The sequence below is a fragment of the Myotis nattereri genome (assembly GCF_964212035.1).
Source record: "Myotis nattereri genome assembly, chromosome: 8".
NCBI classification, from domain to species: domain Eukaryota; kingdom Metazoa; phylum Chordata; class Mammalia; order Chiroptera; family Vespertilionidae; genus Myotis; species Myotis nattereri.
In genome coordinates this window covers 74,466,866-74,485,629 of record NC_138083.1, presented here as the reverse complement: position 1 = coordinate 74,485,629, position 18,764 = coordinate 74,466,866, and the positions used below count along the sequence as shown (strand labels likewise).

The 18,764-nt window shown below is 49.7% G+C and overlaps 1 protein-coding gene across 1 annotated transcript in view; it reads left to right on the top strand.

Moving 5' to 3' along the window:
* Positions 1 to 16,700, top strand: part of PPP1R16B (protein phosphatase 1 regulatory subunit 16B) — a 96,349-nt gene extending 79,649 nt beyond the window's left edge. Inside the window, exons 4-11 of the mRNA XM_081097800.1 lie at positions 2,214 to 2,359; positions 3,211 to 3,314; positions 5,692 to 5,816; positions 7,256 to 7,381; positions 8,134 to 8,209; positions 8,916 to 9,045; positions 9,137 to 9,305; positions 12,147 to 16,700. Of these exons, the coding sequence (XP_080953926.1) occupies positions 2,214 to 2,359; positions 3,211 to 3,314; positions 5,692 to 5,816; positions 7,256 to 7,381; positions 8,134 to 8,209; positions 8,916 to 9,045; positions 9,137 to 9,305; positions 12,147 to 12,656 (1,386 nt within the window). The 3' untranslated portion in view covers positions 12,657 to 16,700. The remainder of the gene's footprint in view (positions 1 to 2,213; positions 2,360 to 3,210; positions 3,315 to 5,691; positions 5,817 to 7,255; positions 7,382 to 8,133; positions 8,210 to 8,915; positions 9,046 to 9,136; positions 9,306 to 12,146) is intronic.
* The last annotated feature ends 2,064 nt before the right edge of the window (positions 16,701 to 18,764 follow it).

The window sequence follows — 18,764 nt, the reverse complement described above, 5'->3', positions numbered from 1 at the left end:
TAGGCGGGCAGAGGTGGTGAAGCCTCGGCCAGGGCAGTGGGATGGGGCATCAGTGAGGAGATGGGATCCACACCTGGTGGTAGATTGGGCATGGGCAGTGAGGGGGCGGAGGGCCATCCAACTGCCAGGTGCCATTTCCCACCGTGGGGAATGCAGGAGGGAAGGCCTGCAGGTTCTGCCATGCCCCCCCCCCCTCCGCCCACCATTGCATCCCTGCGTCCAGTCCCCAACCCCAACCCCAACCCAGTGCTAGCTCAGACCAGTCTCCCAGGTTCAGGCTGCTCTACCTCCTGGACTGCAATTCTGGGTGTACAATCCTCTCCCCCTTCAACCTGAGGCTCCCTCCTCCCATCCTCATGTTTTCTGCAGCCCCTAAGGGTGGGATCTCTGGCCCTCCTATCCCCTGACCCCAGGGGCTGGGCTGCTCCTCCTCTTGGGGACGGGCTCCCCTGACACATCTCCCAGTGACAGCCTGGGGCTCCTCGCCTTTCCCCGCCACCTCACTTGGGTGCCTCTGGCTCCCTCTGCCGGCCACACCGCACAACTGCATGCTTCTTCTCACCACCTGAGGATCTCCCGGCCTCACTGGGTTACCTGTGCCCCACTGTTGGGACAGATGCCTCAGACCCAGCCAACCCCACACTGGCTGGCACAAAAGGAGAACCTGGGTTTCTGGCACCATCTGTGTAAATGACTGTTCCTTTCCCACATGTTTTGGCGCTGAGCCTTGGCTCCATGAGGTGGGGGTGAGGGCTGTGGTGCTGACCCATCTCCATCCCCTTTCCCGCACCCACCTGGGGCCATGGCTCCCACAAGTGCCCCTCTCATTCTGCTGGCATCCAGTCACTTCGCCCCGTACGTACCTACCGTCACTTCTGTGGGCCAGGCCACCATCATCCTAATTGGGCAATTTCAACCTACCTCCTAATGTCCCTCCTCTTCCCAAAGAAGCAGCACTTGCAATCTGTTCTCCACAGGCAACCAGAGGAGGGATTTAAAAAACAAATCTGGCTGTGCTTTACCTCCAAGTATACCTCTGCCACAGCTCCCATTGCACTGAAGGCCACGCCCTCACCCGGATGGGCAGTGCTGAGCACAGTCCCCCACAGACTTCTCCTGCAGTCTGTCTTCCTCCTCTGTCCTCGCCTCTCCTGCCCATCCCCTGGCTTGAGGCCTCTCTGTCCCCTTGGAATCTTTCACTCTCTGCCTCTGGAGTTAGGGGCTCCAGTAACTGCTGGCCCCTGAGTCTATGTGAGGGCTGCAGGCTCCTGACCTTCCCTCTCTCTGATGCTGACCCACGTGTGAGCAGGCAGAAGCACAAACATGGCTGTCTCCTTGCAAGGACTATCTCAGGACCTCCCCCACCCTCCAGCCTTTAAACTGAGCTGGGTTCTTTGCGGGGGAGGGTTGGATACTTGGGGTTTCCCCATGAATTGAGCTCCTGAGTCAGATATTCCTAAGTCAGCGGTTTCAAACTATGATGGATCTAGGGCCACCCCTTAGAGGCCACTTCTGAGAAGGGGAACCCCCAAACTCCCCAGCTTCCTCCCCTCCCCCTGCAGCCCTGCTTGGATCTATTGGTTATCTAAGTGTTCTCCATACAATTTCATTGAAAGAAAGGCTTCTGGAATTAAAAAGAAAAGTTTTTTTTAAAAAAATATACTTTTATTGATTTCAGAGAGGAAGTGAGAGGGAGAGAGAGAAACATCAATGATGACAGAGAATCATTGATTGGCTGCCTCCTACATGCCCCCTACTAAGAATGGAGCCTGCAACCTGGACATGTGCCCTTGACCAGAATCGAACCTGGGACCCTTCAGTCTGCAAGCCGATGCTCTATCTGAGCCAAACCAGCTAGGGCTAAAAAGAAAAGGTTTTAAAGCCTCATTCAAAGCCCTAGCCGGCTTGGCTCGGTGAATAGAGCAAAAATGTGTCTCATTCCACCAACACTTTCAAAGCTTTTTATGGTTGACTATATAAAAAATATTATCTTTATATTTTTATCCTATATATTATTAACTTACAAAGAAGCGGGCTCAGAAAGGTTAAGTGGCTTGCCCAGGACCACACAGCATATAATACTGGAGCTGGATTCAATCTCAGGCAGTTTGAGTCCACTGTCCTTCTCGTGGCCTCTTGAGGGGAACTGAGGGTGTCCCCACCGGGGCCTGGGGCCTTGCCGCGAGCTGACCCTGCCTGTGTCCCCTTCACAGTGCTGCATCGACAACTTCGAGGAAATTGTCAAGCTGCTCCTTTCCCACGGTGCGAACGTGAACGCCAAGGACAACGAGCTGTGGACACCGCTGCATGCCGCGGCCACATGCGGCCACATCAACCTGGTGAAGATCCTCGTTCAGTAGTACGTGCCCCTCACTTCCCCGGGATCAGCCTCCCCTCTGCCTTTGGTTTTTTCCACGTTCTTCTTACCCCCATCTCTTTCCTTCTCCCTCTTTTTCTCTCTCTCTGCCTCTTCCTCCGTCTCTCAGTGCCTGCCACTTCCTCTTTCTCCCCGAATCCTGGTTTCATCTCTGTGTCTTCCTCTCTTTGTTTCTCCCTCTCTCCTCCTCTTCTCCCAATTCCCATTTTCTCTCTCCATCTCTCTGTGCCTTTATTTTTTTCCTCTCGATCTCTGTCTCTCCTTCACTCTTGGTCTCACTCTGTCTTTTCCATTCTGTTCCTCTTCGTTATCTCTCTCTCCCTTCATTCTCTCCTCACCCCTAGATTTTATTGCAGTAAAAATGCATGTGACATAAAATCTATCATTGTAACTATTTTTAAGTGTACAGTTTAGTGGCACTACGTACATTTACATTCGTGGGCAACCATCACCACCATCCATTTTTAGAACTCATCTTCCCAAACTGGATAACTCATCTTCCCGTTAACAATAACAGTAACCACCACCCTACTTTCTGTTCCTATTGTTTTGACTACCCTAGGTACCTCATCTAAGTGGAACTATATAGTATTTGTCTGGCTCACCAGAGCCGGAAGCTGGGGGAGGTCTGTTGGGACAACTCTCCCAGGGTTTTAGCCTCTTTGCATCTGGGGTTCCCAGGATGCTGAAGTCACTGTCCTTGCTAGGGTGCACTTTGCTGGGGTGGTGGGTGCTGGATGCACAGCGGGGTAGTGGATGTGAGGCCAGAGGACAGAGGCAGACAGACCAACCCTCATACCGACCTGGCCCTCAGCCTGGCCCTTTCTCTGCAGTGGGGCCGACCTGCTCGCTGTCAACTCCGATGGGAATATGCCGTATGATCTCTGCGAGGATGAGCCCACCCTGGATGTCATCGAGACGTGCATGGCGTACCAGGGTAAGAGTGTGGCACATGCCCTAACCGGTTTGGCTCAGTGTATAGAGCATCGGCCTACAGACTGAAGGGTCCCAGGTTCGATTCCGGTCAAGGGCATGTACCTTAGTTGTGGGCACATCCCCCATAGGGGGTGTGCAGGAGGCAGCTGATTGATGTTTCTCTCTCATCGATGTTTCTAACTCTCTATCCCTCTCCCTTCCTCTCTGTAAAAAATCAATAAAATATATTTTAAAAAAATTTTTTAAAAAGAGTGTGGCACATGCTACCAAGTGGGCTCAGGGTAGCGTTGCAGCGAGCGTCTCTTAAACCAACGCAGGTGCACACGTTAGCAAGCTGCCACTACCTGCCTGCTCACGCCAGTGCTCAGGAAGTGGGATGGGTCCCCGTTATTAAGATTAATATCTTGTGTGATTAACAAGATGATGACACATGCTGTGCGAAAGGGAGGCATTGTTCTCCTCTGTGTCACCCCCACACGCGGGCGGCCTCAGCTGGCCTCGTCTCCTCTTCGTCAGCTGTGACAATTCAATAAACATTCGCAATAAAGATATAGTCCCACTTGGGAAAATAATAAAAAGTCAGGAACATTCGCCGGTGCCTGCCAGGCACCATGCTGGCTGCCAGGGGCCGGGTAAACAAGATGTGGGCTGTTCTCAGTCACAAATGAGCCTCAGAGAGGAAACAAATGTAGCAATCAGAGAGACCTGCCCCTGTTCCCATACAGACTCTGAGCTCCTCCTCAGAAAGGAATCTCAAACCAGACCCTGGACTGCAGCCCCGGGTCCTGTCCAGGCCCTGCCAGGTGTTTCTTCCCCGATCCCAGGAATAACCGCTGATTTGCTGTGTCCATTCCCTGGCACCCAGACTTTAACCATTCATCTTCTGCAGAGGCACTTAACAGTTTTTGTGTCAATCTTGTGAATCTATGGACCCCTTCTCAGAATGATATCTTTAAATTCAGTTACCAGAATCATCAATAATAATAAAAGTGTAATATGCTAATTAGACCGGATGTCCTTCCGTCTTTCCAGATGAAGCTGGGGCTGCAAGGGAAGCCCGGCACCTGGGGGAAGGAAGGCCTACCCTTGCACGGATTTTGTGCATCGGGCCTCTAGTAGGATTATAAAGGAAACCAACTATATTCAAATAAAACTACCAACATATTTAAAAATGTGTTATCTACCAATTTTATTGGTTCATGAAACAATCAGATAACATGACACGCAAATACCTACTGTTTCTGTTGGTGAGACCGTCACAGGCACCACTCATTCTACTGTGGGTTTTGCCTATGTTCTAATGGAAGGAAATGTTCTATTTCACTTAAAGTTTAATAAAAATAATCATGTATATTTTTCTCCTTTCTAGTTTACAGATCTCCCCTGAATCCTATCCAAGAATGTTTGATTAAGGGATCTTTTTAGAGAGCATGTTACTCTCTCACTAAATAACATTTGTAGCTGCCAATAACACTTAAACATTTTAGCGAGAGGTTCAGGCTTTAAAATGTCTTTCTGCGTCCCTCCACTCCAATTTATTCAACTCTCCATTTGATAGTTATACATGGGTGGGCAAAAGTAGGTTTGTAGTTGTGAGTGTGTGAAACACAGAGTTTATTCTTATATTATTTATTATTGTGTTACTTTAAAAAAATTTTTTTTTTATTGATTTCAGAGAGGAAGGGAGAGGGATAGAGAGATAGAAACATCAAGGATGAGAATCATTGATTGGCTGCCTTCTGCACGCCCCCTATTGGGGATTGAGCCTACAACCTGGATATGTGCCCTTGACCACAATTGAATCAGGGACCCTTCAGGCCGAAGGCCAACACTCTATCCACTGAGCCAAACTGGCTATGGCTTACTGTATTACTTCCCATACGAACAACCGTAAACTTATTTTTGCCCACCCCTGTGTAGTCATTAATTGAGTCATTCCCATAACAAAAACTCATTGAGCCTTGTGCCAGGTGCTACAAACACAACTGTGCGCGAGATGAAAAGAAACTAACAAACCCTGGTCAGACAGGGTGATCTGGGCCGGACCTAGAGAATAAGACGGAGCCAGCCATTTGATCAGTCAGAGGTTGGTATGTGGATGGTAGGATTTTCCAGGTAGAAGAACAGCATATACAATAGTAACTGATATCATTACAGTACCTACTGGGTGCCAGGCAGGAGCGGCCTTTGTTTTATGGGCTAGCACGTGTTTGTGTTCATTGGGCCTGGAACACAATGATCTATGGGCATGTCTGTCTACCTCCTTGACTGGCAGACCCTGGGGTGCAGAGACCTTGCCCTCCCTATCTGCCTCTCCTCCCCTCCCCCACCTTGAGGCCTAAGCCTGGGGTGCTGACCAAATCCCCCTCCCCCTGCAGGCATCACTCAAGAGAAAATCAACGAGATGCGGGCGGCTCCCGAGCAGCAGATGATTGCAGACATCCACTGTATGATCGCAGCGGGCCAGGACCTTGACTGGATCGATGCCCATGGTGCCACGCTGGTGAGGACATGGGCCAGAACCAAGACCAGCCAGGGCGGAAGTGGGCCAGCACGTGGTGGAACCCACACCTCTACGGTTGAGACCTCTGTTTCCTCCCAGCCAGTCTTCTGCTGGCTTCCTTTCGCCTCTATTGGCTGGGAAGTTGGTTTCTCTCTGCCTCATCTCCTTCTCTGTCCTTCATCCATCCCATGGTGTGCTTTGTGATCACTTAGGGCTTTCTAAGAATGTTAATCACTTCCTGAGTGTTCATCATGTGCTAAGTATTTTATGTGTTTTCTTGGAGATTGAACAAAAGGGGCAACTAAGGTGGCGTCCACCATCAGAGGCCTTGAATGGTGTCAGGTAGAAGAACTGGAGCCTTAGTATGAGGCTTTCCCATATTGGATATATTGGTTACTATGGCTACATAACAAACTACCCCAAAATCAGCATCTTAAAACAATATGATATATTTATCATCTCACATAGTTTTGGTGGGTCAGGGAATTGGGAACAGTTTGGCTGGGTGGCTCTGGCTTGGGGTCTTTTATGAGGCTGCAGTGAAGATGTCGGCTAGGGCTGCTGTCATCTGAAGGTTTGAATGGGGCTGGAAGATCCACTCCTAAGGTGGCTGGCAAGTTAGTGCTGGCTCCTGGCAGGAGGCCTCAGTTTCTCACCTCCTTGGGACTTCTCTTTAGGGCTCCTTGAGTGTCCTTACAACATGATGGCTGCCTCCTCTAGAGTGATTGATCCAAGAGAGTATAAGGTAGAAACAGCAACGCCTTTTATGACCTAGTCTCAGAAATCACACACTGCCCTTCACAAGATCCTATTTGTTGGAAGCGAGTCACTCAATCTGGTCCACATTCGAGGGGAGAGAAATTAACTCCATCCCTTAGCCGGGGTGGGGACTGTCCAGCCCAGGGGACTTATAAGGCCCACAGAATCATTTGGTCTGGGCCTGCCAAGGCATTAGGGGTGAGTTAATTAAATGTTGGACCAAATACAGCAGGCTAATTTTTAAGGTGATAGGTTTGTATGGCCCTTGAATGGTATTATAAATATCCAAATGACCGTTGACAGAAAAAAGGTTCCCCACCCCTGCTTTGGAAGCTGTGTCAGAGAATTTGTAAACATATTTTAAAACCATCGTATTGGACCCCTGAGACCTCTTCCACAGGGCTCAGCATGTAGTAGGGACTCAGTAAATGCTGTTGCCTTCACCACAGGAGCTCTAAGACCAACCACAGGGTATAAGAGCTCACCTCTCTGCCTTACCTTCCAGGTCCATATTGCAGATGTAATCATTCTCTGCGATGTGGCTGGTATTTCTACCTCATTCTGTGCCATTCTACTGGCCCCAAGAATGATCCTACACGTGGGTTAGGGAGAGGGCTATCCCACCTCCAAATGTGGGACTGCCCCCCTTAGGGAATGCCCTTTTCTTTCCTCTCCCTCAGCTGCACGTAGCTGGGGCCAACGGATACCTGCGAGCAGCTGAGCTCCTCCTGGACCACGGAGTGCGCGTGGATGTGAAGGACTGGGATGGCTGGGAGCCCCTGCACGCGGCTGCCTTCTGGGGACAGGTAGTTTACACCGGGGGGCTGTGAGCAGGCCAGCACAGGATCAGCCTGCTGTCCTTGATCTAGCAGTTGGCTCAGAAGAATACACGACCTGCTTAAGGGGTTGACTACTTATGAAAAGACCCAGGGAGTTTGCAAAAACATTTGACAAGCTGTAGTTTAATGGAATGATGATCAGATTTGCCAAATTAGGAAATCCCAGCCTTTCTGCTTTGAGTGGTTTTTCCATTTGTTCCCCAGATATAAAACCCTGATTGCAGTTTTTTTTAATATATTTTATTGATTTTTTACAGAGAGGAAGGGAAAGGGATAGAGAGTTAGAAACATCGATGAGAGAGAAACATCGACCAGCTGCCTCCTGCACACCTCCCACTGGGGGTATAACCGCAATCAAGGTACATGCCCTTGACCAGAATCGAACCTGGGACCCTTCAGTCCGCAGGCCGATGCTCTGTTCACTGAGCCAAACCAGTCAGGGCTGATTGCAGTTTTTGCAGTCCCTCCCTAGACACCCGACAACTCTAGAGTTACAGCTGACTCCGTTTTCTTCTGTTCCTTGGTCCAGGCATAGTGGAGGTGGTGTCAGCCCATTGCATCCCAGGATTCCTGGCCCCAGGGTTCAAAGCCTTTCCTGGGAGTCAACTTTTCCTCACCATTCTTTGGGTCACATCCCAAGAGGTCTTGGGCACTCTTTCCACCTCCTAGGCCTCTTGGGCCCTGGGCAGTGGGAACATGGGCTTCTTCCTGTGTTTCAGATGCAAATGGCAGAGCTCTTGGTGTCCCATGGGGCCAGTCTCAGTGCTAGGACATCCATGGATGAAATGCCAATAGGTAAGTCCAGCACAACACCTGGTACACACATAGGCTCACATCAACTTTTTGATAGGTAGAGGGATAAATGGATGAATATATGGTTGGGCGGATGCTGGATTGGTGTGTAGATGGATGAATTAATAAAGTAATGGATGATAGATTAATGGATAAATGGACAGAGAGATGTGTGGATGGACAGATAAATGTATGGCAAAGTGGATGAATGTATGGATGAAGTAGGAAATATAGATGGATGGATAAGAGGATGGATAGATAGAGGACAAACCTATGGATGGATGACTGGGACATTGAAGAGGTAAACAGATGAGTGAAAGAATTAGGTAGTGGGGATATATGATTTCAGCTTCTTTGCATAACTTCTTGTTTGGGCTACATGGCACCTGCTTGTTTCTATTGATACTTCTTATGTCAGTGGAGAGCTGATAAATCCTATTGGAAACTATCAAAGGTGTATGACTCCTTCGATCATAACTGGGGACCTCAGGAGTTGTGACTGTGTATGGAACCTGGGTTTCCCTTTCGTAGTCTTCTCTAAGGATTGGGTTGTAGCCCAGGAAATAAGGGTGGCATTGTTTTCTCCCCTCCCTGCATGCCCCAAAGAATGCCGGGAGTTTTTATTCAGTTGGGAGGGCAGCTCCTCTGGTCTGGGGGGCTCCCAGGGGCCACAGGCTGCCTCCCACAACAGACGCCTCTGCTCTTTCAGACCTGTGTGAGGAAGAAGAGTTCAAGGTCCTGCTGCTGGAGCTAAAACACAAGCACGATGTGATCATGAAGTCACAGCTGAGGCACAAGTCATCCTTGAGCAGGAGAACGTCCAGCACAGGCAGCCGTGGGTGAGTCAGGGGCCAGGCAGCTAGGGGTCCCCATGCCTCTCCTGCCTGTGGTGCCTCGATGCAGCCTCCAGTACCCCCTCTCTCCCTTCAGGAAGGTGGTGCGTCGAGCCAGCCTGTCGGATAGGACGAACCTGTACAGGAAGGAGTATGAGGGCGAGGCCATCCTGTGGCAGCAGCGGAGTGTGGCAGAGGATCAGCGGACCTCAACTTACAATGGGGACATCAGGGAGACCAGGACAGACCAGGAGAACAAGGACCCAGTGAGTGGCCTCATACCCTGCCCCAGTGTCAGCCACTGCCTTGGGAGGAGGACCAGGCCCCTCCCTGGTCTGGCCTCTTCATCTGAGAGCCTTCAGAAGGAGGTTCGCTAGGCAGGCCCTTCAACCAGCTAGATCCAGTCTGATGGTGGTGGCTACTGTGGTTAATGAGGCAAGCCTCGGGTGTGTTTGAGTCAGAGCTGGGAGCTTTGGCACCCATTAGGTTCTCATAATCGACAGGGAGAGAGTGACCACCGTGTGCCTGCACGTGCTCCGGCAGATCTAATCTGTGCTTCCCAGAAAAGAGATTCAGTAGGGCAGCCACCCTGGGAGCTAAGGACACGGAAACTTCCAGGGTGGAGGGGATATAACAAGAAGTTAAGAACTGTGTTTACCAGAACACATCTGATTGGAAGAAATTTTTTGAAAAACTGAATAGGGTACTGGTAGGACCTCTAAGCAGCCTGCCCCAGTGGCAGCCAAGGCCCTGGGCTTGAGACGGCTTTCCTAAGAAGATGCTCTATTGGTGTCTAGGACTGCTGTGACAAACTGCTGCAAACTTGGAGCTTAAAACAGCAGACCTTTCTTTTCTCACAGCTCTGGAAGCTAGAAGTCTAAAAAGCAAGGTGCCATCCTCTCCATGTCTCTCCCAGCTTCTGATGGCTCAGGCATTCCTTGGCTTTTGCTAGCATGGCTCCAGACTCTGCTTTGGTCCTCACATGGCCTTCCTCATGTGTGTGTGCCTGTGTCTCTGTTTTCTCTTATTAGAAAGATACTAGTCATTGGATTGGGGCTCACCCTAATCCAGTGGGAATTCATCTTAATCTAACTAATTCCTTCTGCCAAGATCCTACTTCCAAATAAGGTCACATTCAGAGATGTGGGATTGGCATGAATTTGGGGGGACACTATTCAACTCAGTATTGATGCACTCAGGTCCATGCCTGGCTGTGTCTGCTGAGTGAGGCCAAGGGTTGGGGCCAGAGCAGAATTGTTGGGGACAGGAAGGGGGAGGTTGGTTCCCCTACACATTGAGCAACTGAAAGCATTCCTAGAGAGTATTGCCTTGGAGGGATGCAAGGTCTGCTGATTAGTTGCATAGTGTGTACACACGTCTCAGTGGGACCCTGCTTCCCCAGTGAATGGGGAGGTCACATGTGGGCTGGTCTCACCAGCAGGAGTGATGGCATCTGTGTAAGGGAATCCCCATCAAAGCGGCGGGCTGGGATGGGGAGAGCACACGGAGGCTTTGTTCCATCTGGTCCCCAAGCTTGTGGGCTGGGGAGAGGAGAGTTGTAGACAGAAATCAAATCACTTTCAGATGCCTTATTTTTATGTATACATTTCCTGGAGATCCCTGAAACCTAAGCCAGTACATGGGGACTGCCTCAATTCTTAGCTGAAGAATATTCCAGTACAAGGACATGCCATAATTCTCCACCTGCCTCATGATGACTTTCAGGCTTTGTTCTCCTGGGGAGTGTATCTGGAAAACAAAGTCCTGGAAATGGGCTTGCTGCAAAGTATTCATTCTTCTTTAAAAACAAATTTTTTTAGATGATGTGATTGATACTGACTTCCAAAGAGACTGTGGCAGTTTACATGACTAGTAGCTATTTCCTCACACCCTTGCCAGCACTGAGTAAGAACAAACTTTACCAATCAATGTGGTTGGTAAAACTTGTTGTCTTAATTTTTATGTCATTAATTATTAGTGAGATGGAATATTTTTATTTTTTCCTGTATTTACAGGCTGTATTTTGCTGTGAACTGTGTATTAGTGTCCCTTGCTGATTTTTTTTTTCTTTTGTGCAGTAGAACCTTTATAAGTGGACTTTTAAGAGCTCTTTATTTGGGAAATTCGTCCCTTTTTGGTCATATATGTTGCAAATATCATTTCAGTTTTGTCATGCATCTTTTGATTTTTTATGGTGATTTTTAAAAGTTTTGCTTTCTTTATAAATTTTTAAATTGATTTCAGAGAGAGAAAGGGAGAGGGAGAGAGAGATAGACACACCAATGATGAGAGAGAATCATTGATTGGCTGCCTCCTGCATATCCCCTACCAGGATTACCTGGTTCATGGGTCAACGCTCAACCACTGAGCAACACCAGCTGGGCTGTTTATGGTGATTTTTGCTAGGCTTTACATTTTCATTATTGTCAAATATATCAACCTTTTCATTTATAGCTTCTAGGCAGCAGTAGTTATGCAGGGATTTCTGGGTATAAAGGACCTCTGGGTAGGAATCTCTGCTGTTTCGAGTGGAGATATGCTGGGAATACAGAGGAAGGATTGCAAGTGACCAAAACCCCAGTTGAAGTCAACTCACACGAAAAAGGAATTTACAGGCTCTTGTAACTGGAAAGTCTTGGCCCAGCTGGATCCAGGGGCTCAAAACACATCATCAGGATAAATTCTCTCTCTCTCCTTCAGTCTTCCTTCACATCAGCCCTTTGACATGGTGTCTACCCAGCCCCCAACTTGTATCATTCTCACCACCCGCAATTGCTATAAAAACAGAACTTCTCTTTCCCAGTCATTCTAGCAAAAGTCCCAGGGTTGAGTTTTATTAAATCAGTTTCAGTCAAGAACCCATCCCTGAACCAATTCCTGTGGTAAATGTGTTGACCATCCAGGCCTGGGGTCAAGGATGGAGGTTGGTCAGCTCTCCTAAAACACATTGATTGGTGAGTTCCCCCAAAGCAAAAAGGACATCCTATTACCCAGGTGGGGAAAATGGGTGGAGGACAGGTCCAGACAATAATGCCCTCAGCAGAGGTGCAGGTGGGTTGTGGGTTCAGAGCCTTCTGCCAGCTGGTAACATCGTTCTTTCCCCCCAGAACCCCCGGCTGGAGAAGCCCGTGCTGCTCTCTGAGTTCTCCACCAAGATCCCACGAAGTGAAATGGACATGCCTGTTGAGAATGGCCTCCGGGCTCCGGTCAGCGCCTACCAGTATGCACTGTCCAACGGGGATGTCTGGAAAGTGCACGAGGTGCCCGACTATACCATGGTCTACAGCAGCCCCAGCATGGCTGATGCCACCCCACCCTGGAGTGGCTACAAGGAGCAGAGCCCCCAGACGCTTCTGGAGCTAAAGCGGCATCGGGCTGCAGCCAAGCTGCTCAGCCACCCCTTCCTGAGCACCCACCTGGGCAGCAGCATGGCCAGGACGGGTGAGAGCAGCAGTGAAGGCAAGGCCCCCTTGATCGGAGGTAGAACTTCACCATACAGCAGCAATGGGACCTCGGTATATTACACGGTCACCAGCGGAGACCCCCCCCTCTTGAAGTTCAAGGCTCCCATTGAGGAGATGGAAGAGAAGGTCCATGGCTGCTGCCGCATCTCTTAGTCTCCCTGTGACAGAGGAGAGAGATGCTTTGGGGAGGGGTCCCTGGAATCCAGGCCAGCCCTGGCTGGAAGGCTTCAGAGGGCAGCTGGGGGGAGGTGGGTTCTGCTTTCCAGAGGAATGCTGACCCCACCTCGCAGCCAGCTTCCCGTAGCATCACCCCTTCCCACGGTCTGCTTCCTGCTGCATTGTCTGCCATCAGAAACAAGGCCCCTAGCGGCTTCCCGACTCACCCTGCTGTCTGATTTGGGGGAGGGAGGGCTGGGATTCCAGTTCTGTTATTGATAGAGGCTTCTTTGGACCAGTACTCGCATGTCACATATCAACACACAGACACACACACACACACACACACACACACACTTCATCAACGTGTATACAAATGACAACTGGGCTCATGGGAAGCAGGTGGAACAGAGAATTTGTGAGCTATTCCTGAGAGAATGATTGAAGTTAAGACTCAGAGTTTTATCACCACTGCCAATGTGGCTTTAGCAGGGGAGGGGGCCTGCTAAGCTGAGACCCATCGTCCTGCCCAGAGTCCTGTTGGGATCTGGGCCACCATCCACATCTGACAGGAGCAGGAAGTCCGCTCTGTGCCCAGAGGAAGCCATGAACCCACATGGGTAGATGAAATGGACACAGACCTGCTCCCACATCCCTGTCCATGCCAGGAACTAGTTGTGTGAACGCCCAGTGGCCAAGGTGGAAAACCAGGCTATTCTATTCCCGGAATATTCCAGATCACATTTTGTTTTCGTATGAAAGCATCAAAAAGTGGAGGGGGTAACAAAGGCAATATTTCCAAAAGTGAGTTTCATAAAAGGACTATTTAAGGCTGTAAAACTCTAGGCAGGAGGTAACTGAATTTGGCTGCTTTTATGGAGAATGTTATGATCATTAGGTTTTACTGGCTTTTGTTGGAAAAAATGAACTTAGTGAGGAGCTTCAGTGGGAAGGGCTTTTCCAGGGAGAGGGGCGAGTTCATGTTGGCAGTTTCTCAGCCAGCCCTCATCAGACTGAGCCATCAGAGTGAACAGCAAGGGGCTGCTGCCTGCCACCCCGTCCCCACTCCTAGAGTGAATGCTCAGGATCCCAGGCCCCGCTTTGCCAGTTGGCCCTTGTGAGTTCCTGCCTGGCCCAGGGACTCCCAGCTTGTTCCTGCTGGAGTGGTGACACCCCAGGGCTGCAAATCCACAGTGCCCATGGCCAACACCCTGATCTGCATTCCGGAGAGAGTGATGGTGAGGAGGTTGGTCACAAGCCTGTTCCATGCCAGGAGCCAGCCATGTGACCACCCATTCAATTCACCGGTGGGGCAGGCTGCCCATCACCTCTCCACTGCATTCTCTCATGAGCCCCTTCAAATTGTCGCCCATGAGTTGGGCACTATCCATGGCTCAGCTAAAACCCATTGGTGTAACTAATGAGCAGGTTTGTTCCCTGCTCTGTGCACCTTTTATTTGTCCTAAAACTACCTCCTTAGAGCTCTGAAGGTGCCCCCTAGTTCCAGATTCTGCAATTTGGGGGACAAATATGGGTTCCCTTTAACTCTCTCCTTTCTGAACCTATGAAAACTTCTCTCTGGGGGCACCTGGGCCAGGAGGCTGTGTGGCTAGAGAAGTTCCCTTTGTGCCACACAGCTTTAGTAATGGGTCTGCTGTTTGTAAGTTCCAGTCCCCACTGTGGTCCCCGCCCACTCCCCTAACCCAGAGAGGGAGCTGGCTCCCAGGGGGCCTGGCTGATGCTTTCCCAGGAGCAGGGCAGCTGGGCAGGAGAGCACAGAGCTCAGGAGAGTCATTGTACCCCTGGTGGCTCTTGTATGCAGGGAGGGTCACAGCACCAGGCCCCCTACCCCAACTCCAGGACAGTTCCAGTCTTGGGTGGAGGGGCAGGTCAGGGGACTGCAGGCGTTTGTGTGATGCCTCCTATGTCCCTGAGGTTTGGAGTGGGCTCTCCATCATCTCAGCCTATGGCCGGAGCAGGGCAGGGATATACCTTAAAACAGTGTTCAGATCAGACTAACACTGAAATTCTTTTGAGCCAACTTAAGCTGTAAGCTGGGGAGTGCCGAGAGAAGCCACGTACTCCTCCAGAGAGAGCTGGGCAGGTTTTTGGATCTGTTTGCTCAGGGCACAGAGACTGGAGCCATTTATTGCCCACTCTAAGCCCTCTGGCCATTCCCTCCTCCCTCCTTGCTTCCTGCCTCCTGGGCTGTTCCTCTCTACCCAGAAGGCTGGGAATGGGAATCCCACTGATTCCCCAACAGGAGACAACTAAAGACTCTTGAGCACAAGCTCATATTTTCAATCAGGGATAAACCATTCCCTGTTGGGGCTTCCAACTACCTGGGGTACTTTTCCTGTAGGTCTCTTGGGTGTTGAAGGACAAGCTGGGGCCAAGGTCATCCATTTATTCACTCATGTAGTTTATTGAGTAGTTGTGACATACCAGGCACTATGTTAGGTTCTGGGAGTTACGGAGGGACAAGATAGAATGAGGAGACTGCTCTTTATGGTTTTCATCCCTCGAGGACCATGGGTGTCAGCAGCAGCCCATTCAATTAACCTGAGATAGAGTGACTGCATCCTGGTCCAATATCCCTCGATGGCATTTGCCACTAAATGCAGAAGCTGGATCTTGGTTCCAGGCAGACACCATCCCAAGTCTATCTGGAGCTCTCAGGGTTCCTAGCTGCCTTCAGGCCAACATCTTGGAGGCACTATATAATAGCAGTTTGAGGTCAGTGTCTAGAAGAATAAAGATTCTGGAATTTGCTGCCAAATGCATCTCAGGTTTTAAAACTCATTGTCTCTTACTCATTTTTGCTATTTATTATGCAACCTTCCTGCTCCACCAATGGATAATGGGAAGAAAAAGAGCTTCTCTTTTAATGTCGAAGCTTTTCCTCATGAATTGCCTCTCTTTTGGGCCAGTGTGGATCAAGGAGCTGGAAGAATGCTGGCAAGGTTGACCAGATGCCCAGCTCTTGCTGAGATCCAGGTCTAGTGGCAGCTCCTGGCAGATTGAAGGAGGCTACTTCTAGAGCAGGTGCCACGTGGCTCACCGTGAGCTCTGGCCCTTGCTCTCAATCCACCCTAAGCCCCAGACTATTGAAAATTGGTGAGTTTCTGGCCAGTAACTCAGGGAAGCTGAGTGAACCCTAGACTCAAGTCTACTAAAGACTTCAGGATGTAGTTCTCCATCAGATACGCAGCATCAATGAAACTGCTCTGCACTGTTTGATCAATTTAAATGGGTTTAGAAAGTTAACAAGGGTATGTCCCCTGTCCTATCTCACCACAGTTTGTTGGCTTTGTAGTAACTTAAGACTATTTGGGTTATTGGTGTCAGATACTTTTTGATCTTGAGCTCTCTCTTCCATTTGCTTTCCCAGAAGGCGCTCCTTGTAAGATGCTCAGAAGGACTATATTTAACTCTGGCTATTGTAGCCTGAGGACAGCCTCCCCACCCCCAGGGCACATAAGAGCAAAGGGTCATGTGGTCAGTGGATAACTCCATAGAAGTGATCCCTTTGCTAAAAGCTATAGCCCTCTCCTTGATAGGAATCTCTTGCTGGCCAGTTGGCCAGAGGACCTGCTTCCCATGGGCATGCAAGTGCCATAGTGCGGGGCCTGGCTCTGCACACCCAGGAAATGTCTGAAGATCCCCAGCCCTCCGCAATAATTCACCAGACCAGAAGCCACTGATGTACAGAGAACAATTAAGAAAAATGTATTTTATGTGAAAAAAAAGTTAAAACTCTGTATACTGTATCAGCAGCTTTGTGTAAAAAATGGCAATCAAGAGAGTCTAATATATTTAAAACTTTTTTAAAAAAAATATCCTCAAGGATCTTTGATATTGTATTGAAGTAACTTTCAGGTAGCTCCTCACCATCCGGCAGTGGTGGGCCTCGTGTCTAAGACCATGGCCCAACCACATCCCAAAGGGGCATGCCCCTGGAGTTGCTTCCAGCTGCCAAGGCCTGTGACGGAATTCGCTGTTGAGTTTTTAATTAAGATTATTAAATTCCTTTTAATAACATCTGTAAGTGTGGCTGTGGTCATTGTTGTGAGCTCTCTTGAACTGTGCTGAGTTGAATTCACAAAGAGGTGATGCCTGGGATAGAAAGTGGGGAATCCCTGCCCCCCACCACAGAAGACTCTGCCAAGCAGGCCCCTAGAGCAGAGGGAGCTCTGAGGTCTCAGACATGGAGATGTCTTTCTAGACTGGGGGATGGTGAAACCTGGTGAATTCAAGACAAGGTAGATGATTGGGAATGACCTTCATTCTGTCAATGCTCCCTTTGGAATTAACATTGGTTACACTTTCAAAGGTTTGTCTGATGACATATTTTTATGTAATAGGGCTGCCCTCTGTTCTGCTCTGTTCTTGAGAGTACACTATCCTCTTCCCTACCTCCCACCCCAGTCCTCTTCCTCACATAGCTGATAGTGAGGAGGTAAAATGCTATATACTACTTCACATTACAACAGCACCGCAGGTGAGACCCTGGTTATTCTTACTTTTCCCTCAGGCAATAGAGGCATTGACAAGTTATATGGTTGCACAGTCCCAGACCACGGACCTTGTCTTTGTCATTTGCAGACATGTGTTGGTATCTCAGAAGACGATGGAAAGAGTGCTTTCTTGGACCTTTCTGGACACAGGATGGCAGAGCAGGGACACATGGAAGGCCCCACACTTGGGCTTGGAAAGCTTCATAAACAGGTTGGGGGTGGGGAGAGGATGGGAAGAACAGAGGTATCTTTGCCACAATGGGCATTCATCTAGTTTAAAAGTTTATTGGTTTCTAAATAATAATGGTAATCTGTGACACTTAGGAAAGCACTTTACAGTTGTACATATGCCCTCTCATTTACACATGGAAAATGAGGCCTAAAAATTGACTATTGGATTTAGCATTGTGGAGTTCTTGATGACCTAGACAAGAGGTTTTGGTAGCGTAAAGGAGGCCTAAGCTTGATTGGACAGGGTTCAAGAAAGAATGGGAGGAAAACTGGAGATAGCGAATATACACTATTCTTTTGAGGTTTTATGTTATCAAAATGAGCAGAGAAATGGGGAGGAAGAAATGTAGTGGGGTTGAGAGAGGGTTGTTTTAAGATGAAAAATATTTCAGCATGTTTGAATGCTGATAGGAATGAACCAGTAAAGAAGGGAAATGGATGATCCTGGAGAGAGGAGAGAATGGTTGGAGTGATACAGGTTAGTAGTTGAGGGGCTGGCAGCTAGGGCCCAAATGGAGGGGACTGTTGATCAATAGTTGCAGAAGGCCCAGTCTGTAGGCAGAGACGAGAGGATGGGATTAGAGCATGTGCAAGTTCTCTCTGATCGCTTCTATTTTTCTCAGTGGAATAGGAAGCAAATTTTAAGAATAAGAGAGAGGAAACGGTAGAATGAATGAAGGGAATGTAGGCTAGCAGGCACTTGAGATAATAAATTTAAAGCACAATTAGCCAACCTGCACAACTAGGTGCAGGTGGAAAGTAGGTGGAGAGTGGGGTTGGAGTTTTGCCAGGCAAAAACACGATGAAGTGAGAGAAGAGAAAGCTACCTAAGGGTGTAATCAAAGGAGGGGTATGACGATAGCCCGCCATTTTCGAATGAATGATTTAGTGCAGGAGACATGGCTGGTCACTCCCAAGCTCTGAGAACCCCCGAGCACCGCGGTCAGTGTCCCTGGGGAGCAGGCGCCTGCCTCTCCAAGTGCCTAGGTCAGATCGCGCCCGGCCTTGAACGGCGGGCCGGCAGGGGGCGCGCTAGGACGGCAGGGGCCAGGCTCTCTGGCTTCAGTTCAGGCTCCGCTGCCTGGGCCACCACCGGCCCACGTGGCCATCGGGCCTGTCGCTCCTCCAGCTGACCGTGAAGAGGTCCGCGCTCCGCGGGGCCCGAGCAGGAACGACTACCCTGGAGCAGGACAGAGTCACCAAAATCAAGTTCCATGAAGCAACCCCAGAACCCGAGCAGAGCTGGACCTCTGCCCGGGAGGAGGGGAGGGGCGGGGCGGGGCGGGGCCGGGCCGCGGGGCAGCCAATGCACGTCAAGGGGCGGGCCGTAGCGGCGGGCACTGCGTCCGAACGCCAC